At 36.7% G+C, this 15,544-nt stretch overlaps 1 protein-coding gene and 1 long non-coding RNA gene across 2 annotated transcripts; one reads left to right on the top strand and one right to left on the bottom strand.

Annotated features, from left to right (window-relative positions):
* The first annotated feature begins 1,952 nt into the window (after positions 1 to 1,952).
* LOC106426008 (protein RRP6-like 3) lies at positions 1,953 to 3,874 on the top strand. Its single transcript, XM_013866724.1, has 7 exons — positions 1,953 to 2,091; positions 2,164 to 2,393; positions 2,480 to 2,578; positions 2,660 to 2,743; positions 2,828 to 2,831; positions 2,952 to 3,253; positions 3,347 to 3,874. The coding sequence occupies exons 1-7, from the start codon at positions 1,953 to 1,955 to the stop codon at positions 3,872 to 3,874; spliced, it is 1,386 nt and encodes a 461-aa protein (XP_013722178.1).
* A 4,580-nt stretch (positions 3,875 to 8,454) lies between these two features.
* LOC125593007 lies at positions 8,455 to 12,484 on the bottom strand. Its single transcript, XR_007328875.1, has 2 exons — positions 10,830 to 12,484; positions 8,455 to 10,747 (listed from the first exon to the last, which is right to left on the bottom strand). It is a non-coding gene; the product is annotated as an uncharacterized LOC125593007 (long non-coding RNA).
* Positions 12,485 to 15,544: the final 3,060 nt, after the last annotated feature.

The following is a 15,544-nucleotide window of genomic DNA, read 5'->3' as shown; positions in this document are numbered from 1 at the left end:
CCAGGTTGACAATATTGCTGAACTTGAAAGAAGGTCAGCTTATTGTTTTTTTTTGTCTGAATCATTCACATTCTAACAGTATGTTTTTAATTAGTTATTGATATGACTGCTTTCTCAGACTAGAGGATGCTGGATATGCGGTCGGAGCTCGAGTTATGGAGCTTCTTAATTTGCAACCGGGAGAAGGTACTAACGTTGTGTTTTTAGCGAAAATAAACTGATACTTGTATGTGTTGCTGCCTGAAAGACTCAAAAGACAAAGTGTTCGTGGAAAAGCAATTCAGTGTTCATACGCATCTCTCTCTCTCTCTTTATGTGATGAATATAGATCGTCTCATTGTTTCAGGGGAACCGGAGAGAGACACGGTTACTTGGAATTTTATCTTTCATGAAGATGAGTACATGATTAGTGAAAAGGAGCTTCTCGTGAACAGGCTCAGATTGCTCTAGTTTAAGGCAATTTGATTTAAATTAAGACTAGTGATGAAAAATGTGAAAAGTGCAGGTTCATATCGATTCCAAAAGACATGTGAACATTCAACTGAGGGGCGTTTGTTGCTGGCATATTGAAGGTGAATGTTCCTTTGGTATATTCATGAATAGGATTTAAACGTAAATGGTACTGGAAGTGAAGAATGAGCCCAATACACCATTTTCCTTTATGCAGGGAGTTATGGATAAGTTGTTGGGCCCGATACCGCTCTCTTGCATCTGCTTGAATAGTTAGTTCTAATGATGCTTTATTGATCTGAGACCTATAATAAGCACTCTCGATGCTTCCACACTTGGTGTACATTTTTTTTATCAGTGAAGTTCCAACTTCCAACTGCACCATCGGATCCAATCCCGTTCGCAGCTAGAGGATATCCACCATGCTCAAACAACCGCAAGTGGTCTGGGAACTGACAATGAACATCACCTGCTCATCAACAGTTAAACTTAAAAAAAACGTAAATAATAATGAAACTTATGTTTGCAGGTTTAACGCAAGTACAGGTAAGTGTCATACACTCAGAAACTATCGAATGAAGTAATATATCAGGCTAGATTCCAATTTCATGTTATGGCATCAGGTCAAACGAACATGGTTAATCGGAGATTCACAAAAGTTAAAAGTCGCATCTTTACTACTCAAGATCACTAAAAACCATTACTTGAAGTGACATTACTTAGCTCATAAGTAAACTGAGCTTCCTCAACAACATATTTACAAAGCTTAATTATTACATATGAAAAGTTTGCACCTTATCAAAAACCCACAACACAAGAAGTTACATGTCACATCTTCACTACTCAAAATCACCATCATTACTTGAAATGACAACAACATACCCAAAGTAAAAACCTACAGCTCACAAACAAAGCTAAGCTTCTTCAACAACATACTTACAAAGCATAAACATTTACATATGAAAAAAGTTGTAGTTAATCAAAAACACACAACACAAGAACAAATGCAAGATAATACGAGCAAGCAGATATTAAAAAGGATGCATCTTTACCGCAATTCTTTGGAAGCAGAGCAAAGCTGGCGTATCTCAACCTCAAGTAGCTTCAACGTCCTCCCGTTATTTGTCTCCAACAGCCGACGAAATAGAAACGGAAACGAATACAAATCCCTCAAACCACCTTCCAGCCCATTAACTAATTAAACGAAGCCCAATAATGTAAATGGACCCAAACATACTAATCAGAATAGAAATATGAACAATATTATAAAAAAATAACCAACGGCTACTTTCTTCTTCTTCACGTCTGCACCTCCAACGCGTTTCACAAACAGAGGTTTTGAAAATTTTCAGTGAAGAAGAGAGTGATCACTACTAGGTATCATGATTACTTACCTTAGATTGTTTGATAAATTAACGTTGATCGCTCATTAATCTACTTTTTTCTTAAGATATCTCTCGGCATCTCCGACCAGTTTCAGAAAAAAACGAAGCTTTTCAAGAATGGAACCGGAGAAAGCTGACAATTCCTTAATGAACTTGTCATTGTGCTATGAGCGGAAGCCTCAATTCGAGTTCAAGTGCGTCCTTGCAGACAATTCATTTTCCCCATTTGAACACTTGAACGTGTCTTCCTCTACAGGTACGGTTTCAATCCAACTCGGTTCGGTTTTACATATTTTATAACTTTTTTTATTTTCTAAAATTGCAACAGAGAAGTGTCATCCCTTTCGCAAGGAGATTGGTGCCTTGATCGATAATCCTCCGGAACATAGTTTTTGGACATCATTCACCAAAGAGGACACTTCAAAGGACTGCATGTGGGTCGATTCTAGTTTGCAGTTGAGGGAACTAGCAAACAAGTTGGCAGAACAAAACGTTTTTGCTGTTGACACGGAGCAACAAAATTTACGATCGTATTTGGGTTTTACTGCACTTATGCAGGTAACTACACTTTTAATAAATGTTTACAATATTTTGTCCTATTTAGTTTTTTGCTTTGATGTTTGATATTTCTCTGAAATTTGAAGATTTCTACACGAGAAGAGGATTACTTAGTGGACACGGTTGCACTTCACGATGAAATGGCCCTTCTTCGTCCTATTTTCAGTAATCCAAGGATTTGCAAGGTAATCTTTCTTCCAACTTGTCGAATAATCTAACCCCACTGATGCTTATTTTAATATTTAATGTATGGTCTGTGCTTCTAGGTGTTTCATGGGGCTCAAAATGATATTATTTGGCTGCAAAAGGATTTCCATATCTATTTGGTCAATATCTTTGATACATACACGGTAGACACTTGTTGTGTTGGTTATTTATTTTTTAATTTTATTTATGTATGTAGTTTCTCTGTTTTCTAATTTGGTTTTTTACAGGCATGTTTGTTATTGGAAAAGTCTCAAAAATCACTCGAGGGTTTGCTACAAACTATTTGTAATGTAGACACGGACAAGACATTACGGTTGAGTGTATTTTATTGTGTGTGTGTCTTTTTTTCAGTTGTATCATCTGTCTTATCTATGCTAAACCTTTCACTGCAGACTCGTGACTGGACAGAGCGACCACTCCCACCAACGATGTTGCGATATGCAAGAACCGATACGCAATATTTGCTTTGGATTGCAGATGTTTTGACTGCCGAGCTCAAAGAAGTTAAAAAGTATGACGAGTCTATTAGGCGGTCCAACAAAGTGTGCTTAACACTATATGCCAAAGGACAAGAAGATTTCAAATTAGCTAATCGGGAACAATATGATTGTCGTGAACTTGCTTGGAAACTTTGTATATGGAGAGATCTGATGGTTAGTTTCCTTGCTTTTTTTTTTTAATTGTTTCAGTTCAGAATTTCATAAATAAGTTTTGTCGTTTTAATTTAATGTTCGTTTCTTTCTCAGGCACGGATTCACGATGAAAGCAGAGAATTTGTGTTATCTAATGAGGTTATGCTTAAATTTGCTCGGAAAGTTCCAACCACATACGATGTGTTTAAATCAACCGATGATGCTGATCAACGAATAGGGGGGAAATTTGATAAGGTGTCGGCAATTTTCCTGTGTCATTACGACGTTTACTTCAACCAGATCATGAGAGACAAGTCTGTAGCTCTTGATACCGCTTTTCCACTTATTCTTCAAAAGTGTCTGGGTATGAATGGAACGTGTGTGATTAATCTGTTGAATTGTTCTCTTCTGGGAAATTTCATAATTATTCCTTTTTCCCCTCTCGTGAAAAAAAGTGGAAAACAAACTTCAAAGGTATCACAGATACCTATACGCAAGCCTGACGTTGCTGTGTACGAGAGTGACGGAACGTTGAAGTTTTGGTGTAACCATGGAAAAGGGCAGTGGTATCTGAAGATGGGGCTTGCAGAACAGACTCAAATTCATGGAGAATATGCTTTACAGATTACAGTTGAAGACTGAAACTTTGGGTGGTCCTGAAAAAGTTGAGAAGAAAAAGGATTTGTGTAATAGTTGCGGCAAAGAAGGGATCGAATTGAATCGTCACCGGATAGTACCACCATCATACCGGAAATATTTCACAGAGACACTTAAAATGGATCAGTCTCGTGATATGGTGTGGCTGTGTCAAAAGTGTCAGAAAATTGCTCTAGAAGCTGGAGAGCGTTACAAGAAAACAATGAGTTCAAGATGTGAAGTCTCCCAATCTTCTCATCAGAAAATGGTTGAAGCTAAAGAATATGTAAATATTCGAAGAGCTGCAGCAGCGCTTTTGGATAGGCCGACCATTCCAGAATCTCGCCGTGAGGAATACATGGAGGTACGTGTCAAATAGTTTCACTCAAACATTTAGTTTATGAACCAACTGTGATAATTTCAATTGGTGTTAGATCGTAGAGAGGCATTATGGCCGAAGCAACCTTTCGCGCGAGGATTTTGGAAGGAGTTCGAAAGATTGGGTTGATGAGTTCTAAGGAAGAAAAAAATGAAACAAGTGTAGAAAAACAGATCATTGATAATCTGTTAAAGAACTCCGGAGAAGATGGAGTTAAAAGGTTTTGTGAAGAATGGAGGCAACAGTTCGTGAACGATCTTCATCCTACAAATTTACCTAGTGCGTGGGGCATGTAACACTCACTTCACAAGGATGTCTTCTTTTGTTTTGTGGTTAGTTTAGTCAAGAGTCGTTTGTGACTTTGACTTCATCCTAGAAATTTACCTAAAGGATGTTTTTTTTTGTGTGGTTGGTTTAGTCAACAGTCGTTTGTGACTTTGACTGTGAGCATTTCAGCTCGTGCTCATGAACTAAGGCCCTGTTCGTTTGTACATCTGGAAGATGCATCCAGATGGTCCATCTAGATGTCTTATCCAGATGCTCCATCTGGGTGTTGTTCGTTTCTTCATTTCGTCCATGCGTCCAGATGAATCATCTGAATGCAACTATGTTCGTTTGCTTTTCATTTTTTTAACTTCCATATGCATCCAGGTGGACTTGTTAATAAAATGACTAAAATATAATTTTTTACGTTTCGGCGGAAAAATAGCATTTTTACCGTTTTGGCCGAAAATATTTTTGCGGTTTTTGAGGAAATATGTGTTTTTCGCGAAAAAGTGCATTTTTATGGTTTTGGCGGAAAAATATGTTTTATGGGTTTGGCGGGAAAATGTGTTTTTGCGGTTTGGACGCAAAAGTGTGTTTTGAAGTTTTGGCGAGAAAAGTTTTTTTCAGGATTTTGGCGGGAAAAGTTTTCTTCGCGATTTTGGCAGGAAAAGAATTTTTCGCGATTTTGGCGGGAAAAGCATTTTTGCGGTTTTGGCGGGAAAATACATTTTTCCGGTTATGGCGGGAAAATACATTTTTCCAGTTTTGGCGGGAAAATGCGTTTTTCCTATTTTGGCGGGAAAATGCGTTTTCCAGTTTTGGCGGGAAAATCGTTTTTCCGGTTTTGGCGGAAAAATCGTTTTTCCGGTTTTAGCGGAAAAATGCGCTTTTCCAGTTTTGGCGGGAAAATTCGTTTTTCCGATTTTGGCGGGAAATTCAGTTTTCCGGTTTTGGCGGGAAAATTCATTTTCCGTTTTTGGCGGGAAAATTCCGTTTTCCGTTTTTGGCGGGAAAATTCAGTTTTCCGTTTTTGGCGGGAAAATTCCGTTTTCCGTTTTTGGCGGGAAAATTATGTTTTCCGGGTTTGGCGAGAAAATGCGATTTTCCGGTTTTGGCGGGAAAATTGCTTTTTCCGGTTTTGGCGAGAATTTGTGGTTTTGGCCGAAAAATGGTTTTTAGAGTTTTGGTGAGAATATGCGTTTTTTGGATTTTGGCAGAAAAATGCGTTTTTTTTTGTTTTGAGGGGAAAATGCGTTTTTCGGTTTTTGTCGAAAAATACGGTTTCACTGGTTTAGCCCAAAAATGTGTTTTTATGAAAATGTGTGTTTTATGTTTTTTTTTTGCGGAAAAATGCATCTTGCGGTTTTGACGGGAAAGTGTATTTTTCAGTTTTTGCGAGAAAATGCATTTTTTGGTTATAGCGGAAAAATGTATATGCAAAAAAATAGAATTTACGGTTTGAAAATAATGTTTTGATTTTAAAAGATCATTTTTGTCATTTATTATTTTGAACTGAACTAGATGCATCTGCATCCAGATGCACCATCAAGACTCACCTTCATTTGGGTGAGAATTTGAGATGAGTTTTTAAAAATTCAGCTGGGTGATCCATCTGGATGTAGCATTATAATGCACAAAACGAACATCAATTTGCATTTTTACCCAGATGATCCATCTGAGTGAGCAAACGAACATGGCCTAAGTGTATATAGATGAGATTACTCCAGACTTTTGCTTTTGTTCATTCATTACCTGTTATGTAGAGATTTACTTTCAAGCATACATAATGTGGAGCTAAAAGAGATTTTCTGAGTTTCATTATGTATGCAACAAGTAGGAAACAGACCAAAAAAAAAAACAGTGAGATCCAGGTGAGTACTCTGTTTACAAATTACAACACAACTCCTCATGGCATTTGGATAGAGCAAAAAAAAGCAAAGACATTTCTCGACCAATTGTGCAGATATGACAGTCCTAGCCACTATGTCAGCACCTCTACTTCTTGTTGACCAATGCTTAGCTAATGTGTCACTCTATAGATTTACTTTTGCTGAGCAAAAACATTCAAATGCACCAGATTGACTAAAGCTTCTCCAAGGATCCATCAACTTTCGCAGATACCAGAAAATCCATCCTCAAAGAGCTGACCAAGCAAGCAGTAAAGCTTCTGACACTTGGTCACGGGCTGTTTGACCCAATTTTCGGCTCCACTAATCTGTAAATCCGAATTCTCCCTTGTAGCTGTTTTATCCAAGTCTCATCTTTGTGTGACAAACATTGCTCTGGAGGTTCAACTCCACCAAGCACGACTGCTTTCCCCACATTCCAGCTTTCTCAGTCCATGACAGTAGCAGACTGTGGCTGTTCCATCACCTGACTTGAAAGAATTATAGCTGACCCTGGGGGCCTACCACCAACTCTGAGTCGTTGCACTTTACCCTGTTGATCATCATCCACCCTATCAAATCTAGAGGCCAAATTGCCCTTTGACTTGCTATATATTGTTGCTTGATACCTGAATAATCACCATCAGTGGCATGATGCCAGAGCTCAGGATAAGCTTCTTGTGCTTGTAATCCCATTAAGATGAGCTTTTTTTTCTGCCTATAGGTGAACTATACACACCAGTTTATGTCAGAAGATCCAAGAGAGCTCCTGTTACACATCATATGATAATCAACAGGCTTTTACCAGCACTTCCAACACCAAAAGGAATTTCAAGAACAACACATTTCTTTGATGGTAAGCAGGTTTTGACAGTACCTTGCGAGAACAGTCAGACAAAATCTCCGACGCAGCTACTCGATGGCGTGGAGCTTCGGTCATTGCGAGAGCTTTGCTTATTACCTCTCTTCGTCGCCGGAGATAAAAGTACATTTTCACAGATTTTAAACAGCGAAAAGGGGTTTTGGGTTATCGGACGGAAAATGTAAGCTTCGGCGTTCATTGTCTACTTGGTTTAACCAAAATCGGATTCGATTTATTTCAAGATCGGTTCGGTTCATGGTTTTAGATGGCTGAAGCTCGGATTTCTTGGTACTAAAAACCATCTCCATTGCTTAAAGTGTGAGTTCTTAAAATTAATTTAATAATTTATTGTGTATTTTATAAAGTTTAGAATCCCTACTAATGAAATTAGTTTTGTAACGGTCCAATAAAAAAAATCTCTATGAAGTTCTTAATTTCTTTTTTTTTCTTTTTAGAAATTAAATTATTAAATTTAAATATTAAAAAATTCATAAATTATTAGATTTCATAAAATTTAAACAAATATTCCAAACCAAGTTTAGGTACGTATATGCAAACAAAAATATAAACTGTTTTTCTTATTTTCGGTTCTACAACTCTGTCGGTTCTCTACCGCACTATTCCATGAAAATCAAATGATGGACTTAGCTTCCCACGGCCTAACTAAAAAAAATATAAACTATTTTTCTTATTTCGGTTTTATGTCTCTTCCACAATTCTGTCGGTTCTTTACCATATGTCTGTTTGTTTCGAAGACACATTATTCCATTAAAATCAATTGATGGACTTGACGAATAAAGAGAAGCACCAAACATCATCTCCGTTGGAGATTTCGACATAATCGACGACAAAAAGAGAGACCAACCGATGAAGAAAGAAAGAGAGACATAATCGACGAAGAGAGAGATATAATCGGAGAAGGGAGAGACATAATCGATCAACAATGAAACAGATCAAACTTCATCTACGAAGTCGTTGAGAGAGAACCGGCCAAGAGACTCCGACAATTTCGAAGAAGAAGAAGAGAGAGACCCGACCGACGAAAGAAGACACAATTTTTCCCCTTCGTGTGAAAGGAACAAGCCAATACCAAGCCGCCACGTATGTGATTTTTACCAACTCTAAATCCTCTTAATTTAGCAGCGGTTCTCTGTTATTATAACATGTTTTATTTATTTATTTTTCCTTTTTCCTTAAGAATCTCTCCCTAAACCTCCAGATGGAGATGTCTAAGATCATCATTAACTCTGGTCTCTTAACTGGGTTTTTAGCTTCGGATAAAAGACGATTCTTACTTTTTTCTTAGATTTTAACTAAGAAAAGTTAAAAACTGTCTCTTAAATAAGAGATATAAGAACCGTCTCTTAGCTGAAACGGAAAAAAAAAATCAAATCATGAGTCAAGAATATCGGCTAAGAAACCGAGGTTAATAATGCTCTAAGTTTTCTATTCAAATATCTTTCATTTTCCAGTCTGGTTCAATTCGGTTATTTCAAAATTGAGTTGGACTGAATTACCTTATACCCATAATATCCGGTTTATTAATTTATTATTTATTGAATATATATGTATATATAAATAATTGTTTTTCTTTTGTTTTCGAAATTAAAACTGAAATAATATATATCCTAATATTTTTAATATATTTAATTTATTATTTTAAATAAAATAAAAAAATTTAATTTTTTGTAATGAAATAGGAAATAAAATATTTTAAATTTAGATATTGTAGTTTATTAATTTGATATAATAAATATAAAAATGATTAAAATACATGTAATAACATCTCTTGTTTAATTTTAATTTCACTTGATTGTATGTTTTTAATAGAATAAATAATTATTATTTAACTTTGTGAAATGATGTATTCTACAAAATAACATTCTTAGTTTTTTTTTTGAACATCCAATAGGTTTTTTTTTTGTTTTGGTAAAATAAAAAAATAGCATTCGAGTATACTTTAGTTTCCACCTTGCCCATTGCAATAACCGAATCCGGATCCGACCGGTCTTCAACACATTACATGTATTAAGTTAATTAGGTTTCTTTAAAAATCGTTCGATTACATTTGTTTATCTCAAAGTCTACTCATGTGACCGTATACTCTCCAACATGTTCTTGATTCATTCTCCAAGCTTTGAAACCCTAAATTCCATTTTATAAGAGTCTTCTCGAATCTTCAAACTTGTATGCTTTTGTTGACGCACAAGTTAAAAATCTATGCTTTGTGACTCTCAGAGCATTGTTCCAATCTCTGCATCAGCTTGTTCAATTCCAAAACGTTGAATCGATCATTTGATTTGGGTACAGACACTGATGGGTTTGTGATTCCAAGCTTGGAGATTGAACAAGAGAATGCTAATGATGATTCACAAGCTGATACATCTTCTCCTAAAGTCAGTGGTTGATTGGTTTGTTCTGTAAATAAAAAGATCCATAGAGGAGGAGTGTCAAAGGTATTTAAGAAGCTACCTCTCTTTCAATGTTTTTTGTAGATTAAAGCTGAAGATAACATCCACCTAGGACCACACGGAGGAGCTCCTCCTTCGCAACTACAAGACGGTAACGCATCGAGCAGGAAGCAGAGGTTTAAGTAGAAGCTCAAGGAAAAGATCTTGTAGGCGGGGTTGAGAACGGAACTAATGTGTCAAAAGGCGTTTCAAGAGACTGGCTTGACCCACATAGCCATGAGTCTCAGTTCGAGAAACGTCGACAACTGTAACACTCTTTTTCTCTTTGTAAACGCTTTGTTTCACACATCCAGAATTCAACTAAGCAATCAATTCAACATATGAAGTTTTTTCAACATATATATTACTTAGGCCGGAGAGCGTTACAACTTAGCAATCAATTCAACATATGAATTTTTTTCTTATTAGGGATAACTATTGCACATCCAGAATTCAAAGAGACCTAAGTAATATATAATGTGTTATAACCTAAGAAATTAGGTTTTCCGTCAAAATAGTAAAACTACATTTTACATCAAAATAGTTAATTTTTTATTTTAACGATAAAACTGTTTTTTTGGGTTAAATTGTACAGCTATGTTTTCTTTTGTTAAACTCATGAAATTATGTTTTATGAAGCTCATAGACACCCATTGTCTATTTGGTCTTTGCTCAATTGGACTATGTACTAATTGGTCTTTTGTCCAGTTGGACCATTTATTAATTGGGCACGTCCGTAGCCCGCCCAAAATGAATCGGACGGGTTTAGCTCATGACCACGAACCTTGACTAAGAAGATGTCGACAGAACCTGAACCGACCGGATCTCCATCTCAACACAAGCGAGAGAGGAGGCTCCGCAGATCTGAGCGAAAACTACAGAAACGACGAGGAAGACAAGAGAATCCGAAGATGAACCGCTCCCGACGGCGTCGAGAGACCCCACCGCCGGAGCAGTAACGAGAAGTCGACGACGGCGCCCCCTGTTCTTGGGAGGGATAATCGTTTCTTCTTGGGTTTATTCTTTTCACAATTCCTCAAATAACAAAAAAAAAAAGATTGAAGCAAACCCTTTAACTTACATTTGTTAGATCAATAATCCTAAAAGCTTTACATACCATATCAAGATACAAAACCCTTTAACTGATGGCTCCCTTTCCTAACCGGTCAGATCTGGGAACTCACTGTTCTCTAAGGCCGATCGAATTCCACTCCAATCTCTCCTCTCGCCGACCGTCCTCCTTGTGTCCGGGGGGGGGGGGTCAGCTCCGGTGAGCTTCAGGTTTCAACATCTGACGCATTCCGCTTCAATGAACTCACACATAGAGCCACTGTTGTTGAGAAAAATTCTCCAAGATATCTTCAGTTATTTCACATGTAGTGGACCTGATTCCTCACTGGAGATATCTTACGGAAATTTCTCTCAACAACGATTTCTCTGGTGCGTTGAATACATCTTTTTGGGTTTCTCTTGAGCACTTTAACTGGAGTCTGGTGTCAACAGAGGGTGATAGGCTTTATCAAGAACAAGGACGTTAGGCTTGTGAGAGTGGTGTAGAATTTCGTTTGATAATAATTTATTTGAATCTGAGGTGGAAGGAAAAAGACAGAAGCAACTAAAAAAAATATAATAGCATGATTAATGGAAGATTCTTAGAATGAAACTCTTAGCAGAATATAAAAAACTGTCTCTTAATTTTTAACTAAAAAAATTAAGAACCGGTTTTTAAATATCTCACTGGCCAAAAATATAATTTTCTTTTTAAAACACAGTTAATTTAATCATAAAATAGTTCATCCGTCAAACTTATTAGAAGATCCAGCTCTTTTCGTAGGCGAACTTCTTTCTCGAATGAAGAGAAGAACATGTAAAGAACTAAAGATACACGTCTCTCAGATTATCAATCCTTATCACTGAATTAATAAAATACTCCTTCCGTTTTTTTATATTTAACGTTTTAGAGGAATTTTTTATACCAAATTATTTGACGTTTTCAATTTTCTATGTAAATTTTATTACTAATTAATGCTAGATGAACAATGGTATTATAATTTCTATTTTATTATTGGTTAAATTGTAGTTAAGTAAACAATTAATGATGTTTTTGTTTAGAAATTTAAATGTTTTTAATCTATGTGCACAATCTTAAAGCATCAAATATAAAAAACCAGGGAGTAGTAAAGTATTGATGAGAATATTAAAAAGGAAACTAGAGTTCAGAATATTTTTTAACTACTGTCTACTGGTACACGCTACGAAACATAAAGCTATATGTCACATGTTCAAAAGTGACGTCCAAATAATTGACTTCAATGTTATTTTACTTTTTCTAAAAAGTCTTGTATGATAATGCAAATAAGATATAATTGTTATAAAAAGAACTTGTATTTTATTGTATCGCAGAAATTTAGATAAGGGCAAAATTTTATACCCATAGAAATTTTAACACTGATATAGGAAGAGAGAGTTTCTTATTATAGAGAGAGAAGAGATTGAGGCGTGTTTTACAATGAACGAAAACGTTTGTATATATAGAAAGAAATTTACTGTGCAAATAGTGCAGTGGGCCCCACATCTTTTTATATTTTCAACGAAACACGACTGCACCTTATTTTTGACTTTCGTAACACTCCCCCTTGGGGGCCGGTGTCACTATCCGCTCTCGCTTAACGTCTTTGTTGCCTCGTTAAAAACCTTTCCAGGAAAACCCAATGGGAAAAACCATAGTAAGGTAAAAAGAGTACAACCACGTAAGCTCCCCCTCAAATGAACAGTCATAGATCCTTCTGATGGCGCATCCCAATGTTATGGATGTGTTTCCTGAATACCGAGGTAGGGAGTGATTTTGTGAAGAGGTCGGCTGCATTGTCGCATGATCGAACATATCTTACTTCAATCTCTTTATTCTTCTCGAGCTCTTGAGTGTATGAGAAGAACTTCGGAGGTATATGTTTGGTTCTATCGCTTTTGATATATCCTTCCTTCGTTTGAGCAACACATGCCGCGTTATCTTCATATAGAATAGTTGGCTCCGTATTTTCGTCAATCCCACTGCTTGAACAGATGTGTCGGCTTATTGATCTTAGCCATACACATTCTCTACTTGCTTCATGGAGTGCAATGATCTCAGCGTGATTTGAAGAAGTAGCAACAAGTGTCTGCTTCTGAGAACGCCAAGATATGGCGGTGCCTCCAATTGTAAAAACATATCCTGTCTGGGATCGAGCTTTGTGTGGATCTGACAAATAACCTGCATCTGCAAAACCAATCATTTGACCTTTTGAACTTTTAGGATAAAACAAGCCTAAATCAGTTGTTCCTTGAAGGTAACGAAAGACATGTTTAATTCCATTCCAATGTCTTCGCGTAGGAGACGAACTGAATCTCGCTAAAAGATTAACGGCAAAAGATATGTCAGGTCGAGTACAATTTGCAAGATACATAAGAGCTCCAATTGCACTTAAGTATGGAGTTTCAGGACCAAGTATTTCTTCATTTTCCTCAGATGGTCGAAACGGATCATTTTCAACATTAAGTGATCTAACGACCATCGGGGTGCTAAGAGGAGTTGCTTTATCCATGTTAAAGCGTTTCAATACTCGTTTGGTATATGTAGACTGGTGTACAAATATACCCTTTCGAGAATGCTCAATTTGTAATCCTAGACAATATTTTGTCTGCCCGAGATCTTTCATCTCAAATTCTCCTTTCAGATAGTTTGATGCCTTTTGGATTTCGTTTTGAGTTCCAATAATATTAAGATCATCAACGTACACCGCGATTATCACAAATCCGGATGTTGTTTTCTTTATGAAAACACAAGGACATATAGGATCATTCGTGTATCCTTCTTTTGTTAAGTGTTCGCTGAGACGATTATACCACATTCGTCCAGATTGTTTTAACCCATATAATGATCTTTGCAATTTTATTGCACATAACTCTTTAGGTTTGGAACTTAACGTTTCTGGCATTTTAAATCCATCTGGGATTCTCATATAGATATCAGTATCTAATGATCCATATAAATATGCCGTAACGACATCCATGAGACGCATTTCTAAATTTTCATTGGCCGCTAGGCTCATCAGGAATCTAAATGTGATTGCGTCCATAACAGGAGAATAAGTTTCCTCATAATCAATTCCTGGCCTTTGAGAGAAACCTTGGGCTACGAGACGAGCTTTGTATCTTGTAATCTCGTTTTTCTCATTTCTTTTTCGGACAAACACCCATTTGTACCCAACAGGTTTTACATCTTTGGGTGTGAGCACAATAGGTCCGAATACATTTCGTTTGTTAAGCGAATCTAATTCGACTTGAATTGCATCTTTCCATTTTATCCAGTCATGTCTCTTTTGACATTCATATACAGACTTTGGTTCTGGATCTTCGTTTTCTTCATTTATTTCCTTTGCTAAAAGGTATGAGAAAACGTCATCAATATCATCCATCTCATTTCGTTTCCATATCTTTCCATTATGGATGTAATTGATAGAAATCTCATGATTTCCTTCAGATTCAAGATGCTTTATATTGTCGTTAGATTCACAATTTTCTTCGTCCAAAATATTTTCTGTTATTTTGGGAGTATCATGCTTTTCACATTCCTTACGTTTTCTAGGAAGTTTATCCTTTGAACCAATAGGTCTACCGCGCTTTAAACGTGTTCCTGATTCACGTGTATCAACTGCCGTTCCACCATTTTGTGGTATTTCAATACGAGCAGGAGTATTTGCAGCGGGTATATGTGATTTAGTTACCATTTTGGTATCAGCAAATGCATCAGGTAGCTGATTTGCTATATTTTGTAAATGCATGATACGTCGAACTTCTAGTTCTGACTGTTTCGTAGGAGGATCAAGGTGTAATAACGATGGTACACTCCATTTGATCTCTTTTCCTACTTGTTTATTGTCTCCCCCTAGAGTTGGGAATTCTTTCTCATTGAAATGACAATCGGCAAATCGTGCCGTAAACACATCACCAGTTTGTGGTTCTAGGTATCTTATTATTGATGGAGAATCATAGCCAATATATATTCCCAACCGTCTTTGCGGTCCCATCTTTGTACGTTGCGGTGGTGCTATTGGAATATAAACCGCACAACCAAAGATTTTTAGATGAGAGATATTTGGTTCTTTTCCAAATGCTAACTGTAATGGGGAATATCTATGGTATGCACTTGGTCTTATCCGAATTAGTGCTTCTGCATGCAAAATAGCATGTCCCCATACAGAGGTTGGGAGTTTTGATCTCATGATCAATGGCCTTGCAATTAGTTGCAGCCGTTTAATTAATGATTCTGCCAAACCATTTTGTGTATGAACATGAGCAACAGAATGCTCTACTTCAATCCCTGATACCATACAATAATCATTAAAAGCTTGGGATGTGAATTCACCAGCGTTATCTAATCTAACTCTTTTAATTGGATAATCTGAGAACTGTGCTCTTAATTTGATTATCTGAGTTAGAAATCTCGCAAATGCCATATTTCGAGATGATAACAAACAAACATGTGACCATCTACTCGATGCATCGATTAATACCATAAAGTAGTAGAATGGTCCACACGGTGGATGTATTGGTCCACAAATATCACCTTGGATTCTTTCCAAAAACTTTGGTGATTCTTTGTCAATTTTGGTTGGTGATGGTCTTATGATTAATTTCCCAAGAGCACACGCATCACATGTCATTTTATTACTTTGGTATATATCTTGGGTTTTTATTGAATGACCATGTGAGCTTTCAATGATTTTTCGCATCATTGTAGTGCCTGGATGACCAAGGCGATCATGCCATAATGTAACATCTTCTGGATTTCTT

Source organism: Brassica napus, chromosome C9 (genome assembly GCF_020379485.1).
Source record: "Brassica napus cultivar Da-Ae chromosome C9, Da-Ae, whole genome shotgun sequence".
Lineage (NCBI taxonomy): Eukaryota > Viridiplantae > Streptophyta > Magnoliopsida > Brassicales > Brassicaceae > Brassica > Brassica napus.
Note: the sequence above shows the minus strand (reverse complement) of the source record. Positions and strands in the feature narration are given on the sequence as shown.